The sequence below is a fragment of the Numenius arquata genome, chromosome 6, assembly GCF_964106895.1.
Source record: "Numenius arquata chromosome 6, bNumArq3.hap1.1, whole genome shotgun sequence".
NCBI classification, from domain to species: Eukaryota; Metazoa; Chordata; class Aves; order Charadriiformes; family Scolopacidae; genus Numenius; species Numenius arquata.
This window is the reverse complement of record NC_133581.1, coordinates 25,766,893-25,784,705: the sequence shown is the minus strand read 5'-3', so window position 1 is coordinate 25,784,705 and position 17,813 is coordinate 25,766,893. Positions and strand designations below refer to the sequence as shown.

Genomic DNA, 17,813 nt, shown 5'->3' with positions numbered 1-17,813 from the left:
GAACAGTGGAATCTAAATAGCTGGGCAAAGGCATGGTCATACATGGCAAGTTTGAGCCTCAGAGATGCTGAAATATTCATTTAACAGTTTCCTGTAACAATGTCTAAGTTAGGACAAACACCAAAGGTCTGACAGACAGCACAGCCACTTTCCCGGTGACTGAGAAGTACACCGTGTCTATGTGAAAAGGGTCAAAGAACTATATTCTGAGCTATATGCCTTTATTTTCATTTAAAAAAAAAAAAAATCACTTTGAGACAGACATGTAAACATTTAAAATTAATTTTAATTAACTAAGACAGAGTTACAAGTCAAATTTTCACATTAGGCACTTCAAAATCTACAACTCTACAGAAATTAGAGTTGTCCATGGCTCACATGTCCCCTGCACTTCCCAGTGTTGACACACCTTCTAGGAGTATGCAGGTATTTTTGGAAATCCTACAAAGCAGTGAACAGAAGAAGGGTAAATAATTCCCCTATCTACTGACAAGTAAAAAGGCTATTTACTTAAAATATTTGTCATTACAAAGAGGATTGTTTGTTAGTAAAAAAGAAACCAAGCCCAACAAAAATGCCACAAAAAATCCTCTACATAAAGCAAAGCAACCTATTAGTGTACACCATCAGCAACACCATTTAGAAAGAAACGCAAGTGTCTTAATCTCATCCCCAGTTAGTCTCAGATTAGAATGTCATTGTTGAAGAGTACTCCAGTGGTTTATGAACACAGAAATCACACAGTACGAGATCTTAACACAAATAGTAAATCAAAGCCATTATTAAACATTTGAAAAATACAAAAACAAAAAACAAGACCAGTTTTAGCACTGTCAGAAAATATAACAAAGAATGTTTCTGTATGTTCTTCATCACTACTTCCCAGTTATGAGCATCATCTTCTAATGAAATATCTTATGCATACTCTGCATTAAAAAATGTGTTAGAAAACAGAGATGAAACAGAGTCAGACAAAAGTGATCTCAGTATTTACAAGTTACCTGAAGAAAAATGTGATTTTTTTTTTAAGAATCAAGTGCTTGTCACTTATTCTACAAAAATTTTGATGGCTTTCCCAAATTGTTTTTTAGTTATGAACTTCTAAATACACACATGAACATGGATTCAACTACTTACTCTTTCACAGCACGAAGTTGTATTTCATTTTAGTTTATGCAGTAAAAATAAACTGTAATCAGTACTTTTTCTCATTGCTTAATAAAATGTTATTATTCTGAGCTGTTTTATGTATAAAACAGAAGTTCTGTAAGTTCTTCTCCACTTACAGATACAAGTATTAAAAAAAAAGTTCCAAACATCAATAGATTAGTGCAATGATATTCAGTCTAAGTTAATCCCCAGACATCCAAATCCATGAATAAAAATTCATCAGTTTTAAATACACTGAGCCTATTAAGCAAGAACAAAAGCATATGCACAAAAGAGCTTTTAATATATTTCAAAGCCCACAAGAGCCATGGTCTCATTAAAATTATAAATTACACAAACATGGAATAAAGATTCAAACTGCAGTGCAGCTAAGCAGATTACAGAAAACCCCGCGTTCCATATGATAACACACCATGGCCCTCCCAGATGGGGGCTTGGAACAAAAAGGCCATCACTGCAGCTAGGGAAAACCTCCTTGTGATCTCTGGTTTCTGTTCAGCAGATGACAGCCAAATAATATGTTGATTATTCTGTTTGTGCTGCTAAGCTTGTAAGATGGAATAAAAGCGATATGATCTATTGTGAACTCAATGCTAATGTGTTGCTCCACTCATAAATAATATACTGAATTTATTCTGAAACTATCTTTTTATCCAAGTTCCAGGTTTTAAATGCATGAAATAAAATAAAAAGCCAGCATAAACTATTATTTAATTTAATGGTTTAAAGTAAAAGATACAGCTGACACAATAATAAGTGAGAAAACTGACTATTTAGTGAATCAAATAAGTAGAGGTGCCTTTCTCAAAATTAGCAAATGATTATATGCTGAGGTGCAGAGTACATGTAAGACGCTGAGCACACTCCAGCCCCACAAACTGCATCATCACTGATACCACAGATTACCAAAAAGGGCCTACATGGCTTATTTTACCACAGATTAGCCACCCCAAATCCAAATTTCAAACAAGGACACAAGTACCTGTAAAACAGAAAAATAGTACAGAAACAATCACTGTATAATTTCATTATTATCACACCTGCCTGCCTGAATTACTTAAAAACTGTTTAAGTTTTTAACAAGTAATGAGATTTTATTTCATCTAAGTTTACTAATTTGGCTTGCCCTTTTTTTCCTAATACACTGCCTTTTTAAAAGGAAAACCAGTGACTGCTCATACAGCTTCTTTCACAAATACTGTGTACATGCTGAAAAGACTGATGATCTTCCTACAATTTAATGTTTGTGAGTTTTAGATCTTTTATGCCAGAAATGTTAGAAATTCTATTAAAACATCACCAGGGCTTGACAAGAGCATGAGAACATCAAGACCAAACACGGCTTCACACTTCTTGGACCAATGGAAGCAGAGCTGATAAAGAGAAATGGTGGAAACCGGCAGCTCCAAGAGTGTGCAACAGCTTTCTCAGAAACATAGAAATTTATTTAAAAGGTAGCTCAATTACCTTTCTTCCCTTGAAAGGGACACAAAGACAGCTCTAATCCACAGAAATAATGAAAACATGGAAACTGAAAAGATATTAGTACATGCGAGTTTTAAGACTAAAAATTACCTCCTCCAGAAGGAGTCCTACATTGCAATGAATAAGACATTATTTTCTATAAAAGATAGCACCTTGAAACAATTAGTGAAGCTCACATTTACACTAGCAACCATAAACTTAAGTCTGTCCCATTTACAATACAGTATTTTAAGAAATAAGATTATACAAATAATATTATTGTATAACCTTAGTTGCAGCATTTATTCTATAGTTACCACAGTATTGTTATTTCTATGACCTTGATATTTCAGTTTCCCCTCAACCCATTTCAGTTTCTACAATTTTAAATATTAAGTTTTCCTCTTATGTGTGTAATCTCACACAAATGCAAAATAGTACCTGCGGGAAAACAAAATGGTAGCAGCCATGCAACTCAAGTACTTTCTTACAATACATTCATATTTCCAAAGTTTTTTCATATTCTTATGAAATTCATATAATAAAAAGGTTTTAACAATAAAATTACTTTTCCAGCTACCATCACAGCGCTAATATCTAAGCTAGCAAAAGCTAACTCGAGTCAACACAAACTTCAATGCATGAAATACTCAGCTTAAGACAGCAACTTCAGAATCACAAAGGTGATTCTCAAACACAGCGGCACAAAGGAGGCAGCCCTACTCCTACATACTGGCTCCCGAAACGGAATTTCAGCAGTTTTGGCACGGAATTGGCAGGCTCAGCATAGGAGATGGAAGCAGCTGAATCCATTGAGAAAAAGAATACTGAAAGTTTTCTAAAATACAGCTTGGCTACAAAAAAGCAAGATAGTCAGTGTTTACTGCTTTTTTTCACCACAGTATCATTCCAAATTTGGAACAAGTTTTCTTAAGTAGCCAGTAATGGATCTGGCTTTTTATATTTAAAGTGGGTTTTACTAGATTGCTTGCTTGTGTTTTACCTAATTTATACTTCACACTGAAAAAAATCTGTATTTTAATTTTTGCCTACTTAAAAGTCCAAATTGCCTCTTTTCTTCATCTACTTCTCAATGACCTATTATTTACCATTCTAAACAAGTTCTTAAAAGTCATGTCTTTTGAGAAGCAAAAAAACCCTGCTATCTCTGTGCTCAGAAAAGGTATAGTTACAGAGCTCTACAGAATTACTTACGGCAGCACAATCTTGGTTCATCCTCCACACTATGGATGGTCATGATGCTGTGAAACAAGATGGAAGTCCATCGAGTACATCTGAATGTTGATTACATCTATGACTGCTGTACCTTGTCCTCAGTGAAGCCCAAGAGTTGTATGCTTTTGTGAAGCCGCCAAGCGACATCACTACTTGGGAGAGCCAGAATTAACATCACCCCGAGCTGGGCAAGTAACTGTACCACCATGCACAGTGCTAAATGAATCAGCACATCTCACCCCTTGTAACACACCTACAGACATTTCAGTTCAACCACTGCTCTTCTGCATGTCTAAGACTAAGGATTAAGTAGTTCATAGATCTAAGACAGAATGGGCAATAAGAGGGGAAAAACAGCTTGTTAGAGGATCCTACGCTATCTGAAGTTACTTCCACACTGGTGGTGGCTGAATAACCAAGCTGGCATTAACCCACTTGCCTGGAGTACCTATGGAAGCCACCATGATCAGAACACATCATGAGCCACTACACTGGACAGCTGAGGTTACAATTTTGTGGGACTCAACAAGAAGTTACATCCATACATGTAAGCATATTAGCAAAGAATCTCATATTTGGGATCATAGAGGTGTTGAGATTTATTTTCAATTAACTGTCAGTTCATCGTTCTACCCCAAAGCAGGAACCTTCTAATCTCACCTAGCAGGCCTGTCATTACTCCAACAGATGCCACAGCTGGTTGCTGAAAGCTAATCAGAAAAACAACATCAGCAATACAGATTCTACTCTTCAGCACAGTAGTCAGAAGTTACCTGTAAGCATAAGAATAGTTAACAATAACATTTCCTTTGTTTAACAGGGTAGGTCACACAGGTGGGTTTGTGCAACTAGAAGACTTATGACCCATATTTTGTTTACTTTTAAATTCAGAAACTACTGCAGAAGTACTTCTTGTTGAAACATTGTTTGGTTTTGACTAACATTAGAAGAGAGGGAAAAATTTCTATTATGAAAACTCCTTAAAAACATATCTCAGCAAGCAGACATGAGCTACAATTTTAAAAGTATTCTGAAGGTGATTGGTTAAATCTCTTCTGGCCATCCGTAGGCCTCAAGTGCTTTGGCAGAGCATTTCTCAGGTTTCAGGTCCACAATATTGCAGATATGAGGGACCAAAAATAGCTAAATCCAAAAGAAGAGCACTTTCTATAAAATCCCACAATATAGGTAAGGAGCAAACGTTGCCCGTATTTCAGCATCTGCTGATACTGTAGATTTGTAATAGAAATAATATGGTTATTTGGAGAATTTGAAGACTAAAAGCCCTAACAACTTAGCAGAAAACATAACACACTCCTGAAATCTAAAATGTGCTAATTCTTAACCTTTTTAATACCACCATAGCAGGAAAAAATGCTAGAGCAACTATAAATTAATTTCAGTGATACACATTTTTACAGATATTCAGTGAATCTTAAGCTCTAAATGCACAGGTAATACAATTTATTTTGTACTTTTGCATAAACTGCACTAACATAAATTACATTTTAAAAAGTCACAGCTATCAACCTTTCCTTTCCATAAATCATAATTACATACATTATTTACCTGGCTTTAGAAATGACTACTTAATGAAATATGTGGAATCAGAAACAACTGGAAGACAAAAATGAGGACTGAAAATATCAAAGCGTTTAAACTATGTTTTTCCAGTTGAAACACAAAGTTTAGTCTTCACCTCTTCCACTGAGGTGCTGAAGTGACAAACTGTTTTATTCTTTGAAGACAGCCATTTGTATTCCACACAAAATAGATTTGTGGTTGTTAAGCATCTGAAAAGGCTAGAATCAATGTCTCAACTTCTAGTTTTTAATCCTGACGTAAAGTTTATATGGACATGGAATCTAGCATGGAAAACATTACAGAATATCAAAAGCCATAATACAAATAATACTCCTTTTCTAGTTGTTGGGTTGGGTTTTTTCCCCTATTGCTCTAAGTCCTATCTTACAAGTATTTTTAAATTAATATGACCTTAAAAAAAAGATAATTCCTTTTTATGAAAAACAGAAGGAAAATAATCTCTATGAAATATATCACTAATCTGTATGACACTGAAGACAGTACATTCAATTTATAACTGATTTTCAATATTGCCATTCAGCAAGTTTCAGTAATACTATACAGTACATTTTTATAATCTAAAATTACAGAAACATTAAATAACTTTTTAATGATTTATTAAGCCATTGTCTTCAACACATACCACTTAGACTCATGTCTCCTAATTTATTTACTTTTATTTTAAAACAGCTGTTTAAATTCGACGCAGGTTTAAATTTTTTATCACTGTTGTTCGGTATACCCACAGGGATGCATTTAAGTAACATCCAGAGTCTGAAGAAAATCGTATCATGTTTTATATAATATCATATAGCTGGTACGTCTTAAACTCTCTCACTAATCCTCGCGTTTTCCACAGACTGATTAGATAAGTAGTCTTTAAGCTTTCTCATACTGAAAAAAAAACCTCAGGTCTTTCGGTGTCAGAGCTTCCAGGATTAGACATTCTTTCCAGTTGTTGGCTCATGGCCCGAAGATCCCACACTTTCAAACTTATCCCATTCTAGCTAGTTCAAAGATCAGGAAAATGAAGCCATCTTCTTTGCAGCCATAATCCATGACTCATGCTGTTAGATACTTAAGAACATCTCAAAAGCAAACTACCTTGTTTCAGCTCCCAGCAGGAGCTCAGCAGGGCACTGGATCACATGACTGCAAGCCCTACCTAGTCAGGTGACTCGATAGCTAATCTGATTTGGTCACTATAAAACTTTAATCAGTACAGTCTAATACCATCACATTCCAGAACTGAAGAGGGAAGCAGCTTGGCAGTGTAACAGCAGATGCTAATAAGATTATGAATTAGAGCTGCTGCTAGGATGCAGTTTTCCAGTTCTCTATCCCATGCATAAGCCCAACAGAAAAATATTACCAAAAACTGATCAGGCAGACATATGATTTTGAAACAAAACTCACTGAAGTGTTTTATTCCAAACTGGAATAAAATGGACAAAAATGGACAGCATTTTGCTCATTGCCACGGAAGGACAAGAGCATACGCTCAATCTTACAAGACAATTAAAATGTAGCAAAAACAGCCATTTGAAATCAAGGAATATAAAACATGTACATTGATAACATCATCTTGTTGAGAAATGCTGCTCAAACAATACAGCCTCAGCTTGTACTGAGGTCCAAAGAGTTTATACCTGCAACCCATGTGGGCAGCATGCAGTAACCAAAGAAAAGACAAAACAACAGCCACAACAGGTGTTTCCTCTTATCAAGCACAAAATACCTAAAAAACACTTTTAAGAAGTGCCGCTATTTTGGGACACCAGGATTTTCACCAAACCCTAGGCTACAGCTTCTGAAGAGAAGTTACAAACGTAAACATACTTGCAGATCAAATTCCAAGCATACCTTTTCCCAAATGTTTTGATTGCTCTCTCACTCACCCATTGTATTCCCTCCATTTTTTCCTTTGGGAATTCTCATCCAAAATCCTCTTAAACCGTCTTAGAATCTGCATTTGGCATAGGCAAGTAGCTGAATTAGATCAGCAAGTTTACAAGAAATTGAAAGTAGAGAGCTTGTCATACTAGAGTTAGGATTTGCAGTTAAAGTTGACATAAACATTTGATCAGCTGTACGTGATGCAATCAGCAAGAAAAAGTTCTACAGTTTAAAACATCCTAATCTAGACACCAAGGTTTAAAGTTCTCCATTTTACAATGAGCTGAGCGTGACCATAGTCAGTTGCCATAGCTCAGCTAATAAGAAATAACTTGCTAAGACATTTCCTGATCACTTGCAGTCCTCTCTGTGTTCTTCAGTTTCTCTGCATTCCAATTCCACCCCTAGAGCAGGAACAGCAGGACCTATCTAACTACTAATGTATATTTGAGGATGAGGGTTTTTATATAGCAATATCTAGAATTACAGTTGCTATGGTCTTGCTTTCTGCCAGACAGCCCCTAGCAGGATCTTTGACAACGGCTGGAAATTCACTGTTTGGAATGTGGAGACATGAACATAAGCAAACCTTTGGTATCATTCAAAGATAGCGAAAAAGCTATTTTTATTCCTGAAAATAAAACACCGTTGACTTAAAGAAATTTCTATAAAATTAGTTTCTTCTCTATTTGTATGAAATGAAGCGCAGGTAAAGTCAGATGGTGTAAGTAGTGTTTTCATAAGCACATACTCAGTTGTAAACATTTATTGTATTTAATAGTTAATTTTTTTTAATTAAATATTTGAAAAATATCTTATTTCCATCTGCTTTCTAAATCAGTAGGACTTTAACTGTATCCATCATCTTAACGTGGCAGAGGAAAAATGAACATCACAAACAGAACTACTGCAATACTTTTCAACTTTCAGTTCTTATATCAAGAAACTATTTCTACTTCTCCATATATTTTGTAATATCTGAAACAGTCTCTCCTGTTATAAGGTATAACATAAGAGACAGTTTCTCTATATTTCAAAGGATCACAAAATCTATAAAAAAATATAACTTTATTTAAAAATATATGAAGATCTGAAATAGCTGCGAGGTTCACAGTCAGCAACAGGTGGAAGGTTCACTAGTACCCTCCCCACTGTGCATATATGCCCTTCTCATTATTGCATCAACGCAGCAGTATGACATAAAATTAAACTACTAAGAAAGTCAATAGTTAGTTCCAAGTCAGATTAGCAAGTTGCATCAGCTCAGGAAAGGATCTGACGAGCACCAGGGTTTGCTGGACCAGAAGAAGAGGAGGAAAAGGAAACGAGACTTCCTTCTTAGCAATGCTGACCTATTATATCAGCTCAGGAGACATCACGATCTCCAGTAAACTTGCACTTTATGCGAGAAACTCTAAAAATAGTAGGACCACAGTACAAGTATTCCCAATTGCAAAATACTTTCATTATGTGAGCTCCAAAATGAAAGCGAAAGAATTATTTAGCCTCATATAGGAAAATGAGGTAAGAAAAAGGAAGTATAGAAACTATTTGTCAGAGTAGTAGTAATGAGAAATTGAGGAGAGCTCAGCCCTGGGTGTATGTTTACACCTGCTCTGTAAAGCTCATGCAACTTGTATTAGTATATTTCATTTAAAAAACAAGCAAGGTAATACTTTGTCTCACTGAAGTAACAAAAGGAAGTGTGCTGCTTGGAATGGGAAAAAAAAAAAAATCACTGAGACAAAGGGATAAGTTGTGACTTATCAAAGATACTCATTGAGTTACAAGCATTCTATTAAAAACGTTCTCCAATAAATACACTGCAATTTTTAATAGTGTTACACACATCTCCAAGCACTCATATCTGAAATATTTAGCTATATGGACTCCAGAATGACAATACAATAAGAAAACAAAGAGCTGACGTGACCTTTCAACAGTGCAGAATTCTTGGTAAGTTTCAGCCTCCTCACTCAATGATAGAGAATTTACACCATAGAATCCCATTGCCAGTAACAGATTCTTGAACTCTTAAGAGCTGTGAATTATGCTTTATACCTTTATCTTGTTAAAGCCTTTCCTATCCTAGATATTCACAAGTCATTAGCCAGGTCCCACAGAAGTGACATTGAATAGGTATATTTTTCTTGCCATGTTTTTAAGTGTGTCCTTTGATTTTTTCCTGTAAAGAAAAATACTTCTTTCACTGAAAAATAATCTATATCTGAAATTAAGTATTTATTACTCAATATTTCACAGTTTAGCAGCAGATATAAAACATTAAGACCATCTCTTGATACTGATGACAAAGATCTTAAACTGACCATTCCTTAACATGTAAAAAAGCTTGGCCAGCAGCAAAATGAATGCAATTTCACCAGCTGGGAAGACATAATACAGAAACTTTATGGTCCCAAGTTTGAATTTGATATGAAGGAAAAACTTTGGGGTTCAAGACTGTTAAAGTGTTGCTGCTCTTTTGTGATGTTCACATTTAATATGAGGATGATTTTTCCCTCAACTGAAAGAGATTCAACAACCACAGGTGTTCAAAAACCATGGTTTATAGCAATAACAAAAAAATCATTCCTTGAAATTAAAGATTGAGAGTGGGGAATTATAACATTAGAATTTCATTAGTACATCCAGCTATGTGCAAATGTGTTCAAGTAGTGTTTCAGATGCATCACAAACTAACATATTAAAAACAAATAGACAAATACTTGTGATAGTGGCTCTTCTACATGCTTGTAGCGATTTCTCTGAAATCCAGAGTACTATATTATAAAGTACTGATTTATAAAGCAAGCATACTAAAGTTTTTCATTAAGATGAAAAACATTTTAATGTTTTTGTATAAAGCAAGAACAGAAAAGCAAGTAACAAATTCGGGTATCTCACCAGTTTTTACACACTCAGTTTTGGGCAGTTGTATGCTGCCATGTCCAAGGCCACAGGCTACTATCTGTAAATTGCTAATACAGAGTAAAGGACATGCCAGTCTTCCAAAATACACAAAGTAACTTTCTGTGGTATTAGCAGCTGATTCAACAAAAAGTGCTAATGAAGGACAGAAGTTACATTTCTCACATAAAGCGACTTTTTTTGCTATAGCTCTTGGCTTATAGCATGGTCCAGAGCCATCATACTGATGCAAGATCTTGCTTCCATCTGAGAGGTCTTAAACTATACATCTATTACAGATCCGTGCCTATTTACAAATAAGGGAGGGACTCTAAGCATACTTATATGTTGTATTACATACGGTTATTTAAATACCATTAGAAAACCGGAATGTTTTACAAGTACTTTTTCCTTCCAGGCTCACACGCCAGAAAAGCGTTTTTCGAGGAGGGCTATGTCGGCAGCGAAGCACAGAGACTGCCGAGGTTAACTCGGGGCCAGACGAGCCTCTCTCCCTTCACGGCTCTTTGCCCCACTGACACCTCGGGCATCTCAAAGGCCCCGGGAGAAGAAAGGATGTTGTTGGCGCGGGGGGGGGGAGGATGTCCCCTCCACAACGCGGCCAAGTCACCAGCCCCGCACTACCCACGCCTCCTCACGCCGGCCCTGCGCTAGGGCGGGACGAGACGCAGCCGCCTCCTCCCGCTACCATCCCCCCTCAGCCCCGGGACCCCCGCCGAGGCAGCACCCCGCGCCCTCCGGCCCGCTCCAGCCCCGCCACACTCACCTGCCTGCTCGCTACCGGGCACCTCAGCCCTTCCTCCGCCCCTTTAGCCCGGGACGTGCAAAGAACGCGGCTACCCATTGGATAGCGCGTTTCCCATGCCGCTCTCCCATTGGTGGAGCGGAAAGGGCTCGATTCTTCCCGGCGTCCCCTGGCTCCTGTCAACCCACGGGCACCCGAGATGGCGGCAGCGGCGGCCCCGGCGGTCGGTGGGGCGGCGCGGGGCCGCGGGGCCACCAGCTTCCAGCGGAAAGCCGCGGCCGGCAGCCGGCTGGCCGCAGTGGCGGGCACTCGGCCTTCCGTTCGGCACGGGCAGCTGCTGCTCTCCAGCGGGCTCCCCTCCCTGGACTGTGTGCTAGGTTGGTGGGGAGCGGGACTTCGGACACCCCACGCCCTCACCCCCCCATCCCCCCCCCCCCCCCACCTCCTCCGCCTGGCCCTCTCCTTTGCCAGGCCCTGCCTGTCATTTACCTTCCATAACCCGCAGCTACTCCCGCAGGCTTCTCCTCCCTCCCCACAGTTCCCGGGATCGGGGGGAGGATGGGGGCGGAAAGAGGAAGGAGCAAAGCAGGATCCGATTCCCGCCCTGAGCCCCCCCGGCCCCCGTGAGGCACAGGGGCAGACGCTCCCGGTTTGTGGCCGGCTTGCGGAGGGGAAGATTGCTGTTTACCGTTCATTTAAACGCGTTTAAGCATCCTTTCTAGAGTGGAAAGCTACTCTGTAAATGTACTTAGTAACACGTTCCTGTTATTTTTCAAACTGGCACAGTAAAGGGGCTGAAGTTTTTGGTTTGGGAAAACGTGTTTGCTGAATTGACTCATCGTTGAATGTGGCGTAGTTCTAGTTCTTCAGTATGGCAATTTTTAGGATGTGTTTGACCATAAGACTGGGCTCTCAGTGTGTCTTTTCTGTCTTGCTCGCCACTGCTGCATCATTATAAATGCCCTGTATAGATAAGTTACACTGGTATGATGCTGTTCTTACTGTCTGTGAATGTGCTATGTCAAGATGCGAGATAGTTCCTTGGACTGATCTGTTGTGCAACCTGGTCTAGTGGGAGGTGTCCCTGCCCATGGCAGGGGGGTTGGAACTAGATGATCTTTAAGGTCCCTTCCAACCTAAACCATTCTATGATTTTTGCTATGTTATAATCTGTGGCATGAACTAGCACCATTTACTTGGACTGGGATCTAATTTGTTTCACTGGTATAAACAGCATGCTTTATCTGTAGGTACTAGGGCTGCGTGATCCTTTTACTAACTACTGATACGGTTGCAGTACATCTTCAGTCTACATGGATGGGACTACTTTTAGGTGAGGAAGGCTTGACTTTAGCATTGGTCATTCATCCTTGGAGGAATATAGGAATATACCACTTTTCTTTCTAGGGATATTCTGTATGAGTAATGGAAAATATAAAATTTGTATCCATTTTATAAAGAAGTTTTTGCAGCCTTAAGGAGAATCACACTTCTGTATCTTTTGTGTGTGTGTGTATGAGGGAACACCTGCACTTTCATTAGGGATTGGCATCCTTGTGGAGACAGCTCATCCTCCTTAAGAGAAGTATTTCATTAAGCGAGTGTAATTTACAAGACTCTTCACTTGCATAAATATAGGATTTGCATTGGATATTCCAATTCTTCTTCATATTCCTTTTTATAAACAGTGAACTTTGCACAGCAGGAGTCAGAAGATGTAGACAGCTCCCACTTGCTAACACCATTAGTGGTTTGTTATGGAAACTGGGGACACTTCTTCCAGTAAACCCACTTCAGTAATTTCCTGACCTTAGTAATTGTTACACTTGAACATCAAGAAAGTTCTTCAACCCTAGGAATAGCAACTTTTGAAAATAACTTTTAGAATGATTTTTGGGTTGTGGCGTCTTTGAAAAACTTGAAAAGTTTCTATTCCTGTGTTCAATCTTTGCTAACCTCCTAGCCCTTAAATCACTGACTTCTGGAGGCTGAGTGGGTAGGCCAGAAAAGACTCATGTCAAACATGCTGTACTATAATAAAGTTTCCATTGATCCCAGGTATTAGGCATTGTTGGAGACAGACCACCCAGCTAGGTGGACCTGTACAGAATCCTTGGTTTTGGAGGCTGGGGAGGGACCTCAGGAATTCGTCTACTGCAACCTTAAAGCAGGCTCAGCGCTGAATTCGGAGCTGGTTGCTCAAGGCTTTGTCCAGTTGAGTCTTGAAAATCTGCAATGGCAGAAATTTCACAGCCTCTCCGGACAACCCAGTCCAATGGTTAATCATCTTCATAGGGAGTTTTCTTTTTTCCTTATATCCACTTGGAACTTCTCCTGTTTCAACTTACACCAGTTGTTTCTTGCCCTCCTACTGTGCACCTCAGCAAAGAGCTCAAGTGTCTTCTCAGTACCTTCTCTTAGGTACTGGCAGGCTAATCTTAGGTCTTCCTCTCTTCTCCAAGTTAAACAAGTCCAGTTCCTTCAGCCACTCCTCTTGGATCACTTGCCTCATCTCAGTGCCCCTCTGCTGGACTCACTTAAGTTTATCTTTACTTCTTTCTTCTACTGAGGGGCCCAAAACTGGATGTTGTATTCCAGATGTGATGTAATGAGTGCTGAGTAAAGGGGAGTAGTCATACCCCTTGACCAACTGACTGAGCTTCGTTGATACAGCCCCAGTATGCTGGTGTCTGTAGAAGTATTGTACTTGGTTTCCTTCATGTCCTTTTCATGTGTGTGTGGAAATGCTTCATAAATGTCTTGCAGAATGTTGTTTATGTGTTTCTCGAAGAACACTATTGCTTTTTTTCTTTCATCTTGCCCGCTAGCAGTGAAATAATTGACTGTACAAAATATATTATTTTATTGTCACCAGGGACTGAGGACAAACCTTTTTGTATAAATTACCAATGGAAGTTACTATAAACTGTTTTAGTCTGATGTTTTTCATAGATTTTTTTTTTAACGGTTGCCAGGCATAGTCTTTAGCTCTCACACTTTGGGTTTGGATTTGAGATTGCCTTGTCCAGAAGCTGCAACCCAGATGTGGTATAATTAGCCAAACATGAAGATACAGCTTATGAATAACTATGAGTAAGGGAAAGTATGGTGTTATCAGACAGAGGTCTCATTAGAAACTTTTGAAGAGAGGAACAGGCAGAGGATGTGTGGAGGAACTTCATTTACCCTACAGATGCTGGTTGATTTGTTACATTATTGTTGATAGCTAGCTCTTCCTTAATGCATTTGTATTTCCTTTCAAAGAGAAGTGGTAGATAAATGGTGGATTTCAAATTTTCTGTTATCATTAAGGTACTTTCGAGATCTCCAGGCTTTATATTCAAGTTTACTTTCGAGGTTTATAGACCATATATGCCTGGTTTGTGCTGAAACAGTTCTCTGTAATGAGCTGTAACTATTGTGTAAAATAACCATCACATGCTTGATATTGAAAGTTTTGTTTCAAGCTGCTTGTAAAAGGTCACAGGTATGCTTTGAAAATAACCCGGACACTTCTCAACCTGTAAAGTTTGTTGTGTTTCTGTCCCTAAGGTCTTAAATCTCATGGCTGTAGGTATCAATGCAGCAAGTTAGAGTCTTGCTTTGTCGTTTACATTTAGTACTGCCTTAGATACTGGCAAAGAAAAATTAAAATAGCAAAATAAGAAAGAATTGCAAGTTCACAGCAGTTTTCTTAGGAAACTTGAAGATTTTACCCCTTTCTTTTGATTCTATCAACATTCCTGCTACTTTTTCCCCTTGTCTCTTTTTTTTTTCTTAATTTACTATTATTATTGCTCATTGTAATATGTATATGTAACCATGGTGACTGCAATAGTTTTACATTCCATCTAATAGAATACTCTTGTTCAAACTGTTCTCTACATCTGATAATGTAAAGCCAATCCTCCGACCTTTAGCAACCAGGGTATGTGCACGTATGTTACGACTCTGGCTTGTAGAGACAGTACAATTGATGATCTGAAAATATAGCTTGTGAGAATTTTGACTGTGCTGATGTACTGTTTGACAAACAAATTCTCTCTTGTGCAAGCAATTTAAAATCAGAAGAGACATTACTTCTGTGATGGCTACAAGTGAGCTTTTTATAACCAAGATTTTAAGTCCTTATTGCCATGAGGTAATATGTTACTTAGGCAGTTTTGATCAGCTTTTCCATGTCAAGCTATGATTTGGTAAAATCTCATCATTTGGAGTTATTTTTTATTACGTGCTGTATAGAGCATGTGCTAGTTTTAAAACAACTGTTGTTAGTAACGTGCTTTCTGTCTCCCTGAACAATTGAATGCAGTGAATATTGGAAGCATACTTTGTATCAACCGTCTGTATGATTTCTGATTTTGGTCTTTTTTTGTCCTTTCCCCTGTAGTGCATCTTTTGGGTTCCTTTGCATTTATCTCCTGAACAAATAAAATGAAACAAAAATTGTTGGATGGGAGCATGGGGATTTCATGAGGAATTCTAACTTTCTGATAAACAGTACTTATAGTTAGGGTTTTTTTAAATATCTAGGAAACGCTTGATTACTTGGTTAGCCTGCTGTAAATATTAAGGCATTTGAACATCTTGACTCAGAAGCATAGCTTAAAAAATCTGTGATATGTTGAACTACAACTATGAAATTAGTAACTGACTAAACACTTGCACTGTGATGTGCTGCTCAAATGATGGTACATCATGCATGTACAAATCACAAAGTGATTCTGTTGTGGTTTTAATTCAGGTGTTATTATGTAACAATATTAATGCTTTTTTATTAATGGCCTGTGGGAGAGAAATTTTCTTTTTCTCTTCTTTCTGGGTATGTATCAACATTGCAGGTGCTACAAACATTTGTAATCCCACCAGCAGAGCTAAAGATTAAGAAATTGATCCAATCCCTGTTGGACTTAATATCAGGTGAAGTTTAATGAGCTCTTAAATTGATAGACTGAGTTATGCTGTTTACTAGTCCATCTATGTAGTCCAGAATTGACTTCATCAAGAGCTTTGGATATTGTGCTGATGTGATTCAGTTTGCTCCTAACTTGCTTTTAAAGCAGTATGTAATAGCAGAAGATACACCTCATGCAAAACATTGCAATAGGCTCAGGACAAATGGCCATCTGAACACTTCCAGGTATTCTGAGCTTTCCTGTCACAGTCTTATATGATTGTTCAACAAAATATTTGTAGTCTGATTTCAAGTTATTCCACTATTTTCAGTCTTGGAATACAGATTATAAAACAGTTTACTCTTCACCTAAAATAAAATATGGATTCTTCTTTCACCATCTTTGTTAAAATTCCTTTTTGGGACAACCATTTAAAGCGCTGTTACATAATTATGCTTTCTGTCTCTTTGAGGAGGAAATAAAGCAGTCAGGATGGGAGTTCAAAGATAATTTTTTTCTGGTCCTCCACACTGTTGAGATCGATGGGGTAAAAATCTATGTATCCAAACATATTGGGAGTTTTCTATTCTGTCTATCATTCATTCTGTCATCTGTGATTGGAACATAAGCATTGATTGCAATTGTTTAAACAAAAAGAAAGAAAAATAATAGTGACCATGTATAAATCTGTAAAAATGTGTTGTTATTTTTGAAAAAATATTTCAATCAACTGCATTCATAGAGCTGTTTTTATGTCCAAGACATACTATAAAACACTATAATAGTATATTTTTATTCAGATGTGTGTTATGATGTTTCTGATCTGTCAGTCCAGGTTTCGCTGGGTGAAATCCTACCTGACTTATTGTCATGTCAGTTTTCAGTAATAAGATAAAAAACAGTGGAATCAGGATTTTGTATGACTGACTTGGGTGGGAATTTGCTAGCCTTTTAGTAGGTCACTGTACATACATGGTTCTTGACACAAAGGAATACCACTTGATAGTGATTAGTAAAGGTTTAATTTGGAGAATGTTTACTCACTTGAGTCATCCAAGTAAAAATTCATTTGCTCAGACCATACATCATTATTGTAGTACTTGAGCATAGTTGCATAGAGCTCTGCAGGATCTTTTTACCACAATGATGATAGTACAGTATATTTTGAAAGTAATTGTAATGTGTAATATATAATTACATGTAATGTATAATTATTTCATAATAGAGAATTGTAGGAAGTATTGCAAAGGTAATTAAAATGTTGTTCACTTTTATATTTTTAAATTCCCAGTTATCACCTTTCTTTGACTTATAAACTAAGAAAACTTAATTGTTCTCTAACGTAGTATTAAAATGTAGTCTTACTTTATTCTTCTTTTTTTTTGTTTCCAGGTGGAGGCGTAGCTGTTGGAACCCTTCTTCTTATTGGTTAGTATAGAATATATAGGTTACTTAAAGCCATATTCTGATGTGTTTTGCTCAGTTTAATGTATTTATCATATAACCTGTCTTATCATTGTTTTTTATACTCAGGCTTTAAGGAAGTATAACGTCTGGGCCCCTTCACTTTGGATAGCCTTCAGAGTGGACTATTGTCTATTTCCAGAATTACTGGAGGTGGATCAAAACCTTACTTTTAGACAGGTTTGAGCCCCCAAGAAGAATACTGTAGAATTCACTTTGGAAGTTGGGTATTTAGCAAATTTCAAGACACTTTAGGGAAATTTCAAATTATTTAAGATTTTCTAATCTACTTGATTTCCTCCAAGATTCAGAGTGTTTATCATCACAAAGATTTTTTTTTTTTCATTTTGCTTTCTGAGGAAGATTCTGTGAAATAAAGAATCTTTTAATCTTTTGGTAGCCAGAATCAACAAAGAGAAAGCTGATGGAAG

The 17,813-nt window shown here is 37.6% G+C and overlaps 2 protein-coding genes across 3 annotated transcripts in view; one reads left to right on the top strand and one right to left on the bottom strand.

The window, feature by feature from the left end:
- Window positions 1-11,094, bottom strand: part of IMMP1L (inner mitochondrial membrane peptidase subunit 1) — a 37,312-nt gene extending 26,218 nt beyond the window's left edge. The window contains exons 1-2 of one of the 2 annotated variants that reach the window (XM_074149338.1): window positions 11,045-11,094; window positions 9,412-9,535 (exon numbers count right to left, since the gene is read on the bottom strand). The gene's annotated coding sequence lies outside the window, so the exon portion shown is untranslated. The remainder of the gene's footprint in view (window positions 1-9,411; window positions 9,536-11,044) is intronic. The other variant, XM_074149337.1, reaches the window with a different exon arrangement.
- A 128-nt stretch (window positions 11,095-11,222) lies between these two features.
- Window positions 11,223-17,813, top strand: part of ELP4 (elongator acetyltransferase complex subunit 4) — a 145,729-nt gene continuing 139,138 nt past the window's right edge. The window contains exons 1-2 of the mRNA XM_074149418.1: window positions 11,223-11,400; window positions 17,311-17,346. Coding sequence (XP_074005519.1) covers window positions 11,223-11,400; window positions 17,311-17,346 — 214 coding nt within the window. The remainder of the gene's footprint in view (window positions 11,401-17,310; window positions 17,347-17,813) is intronic.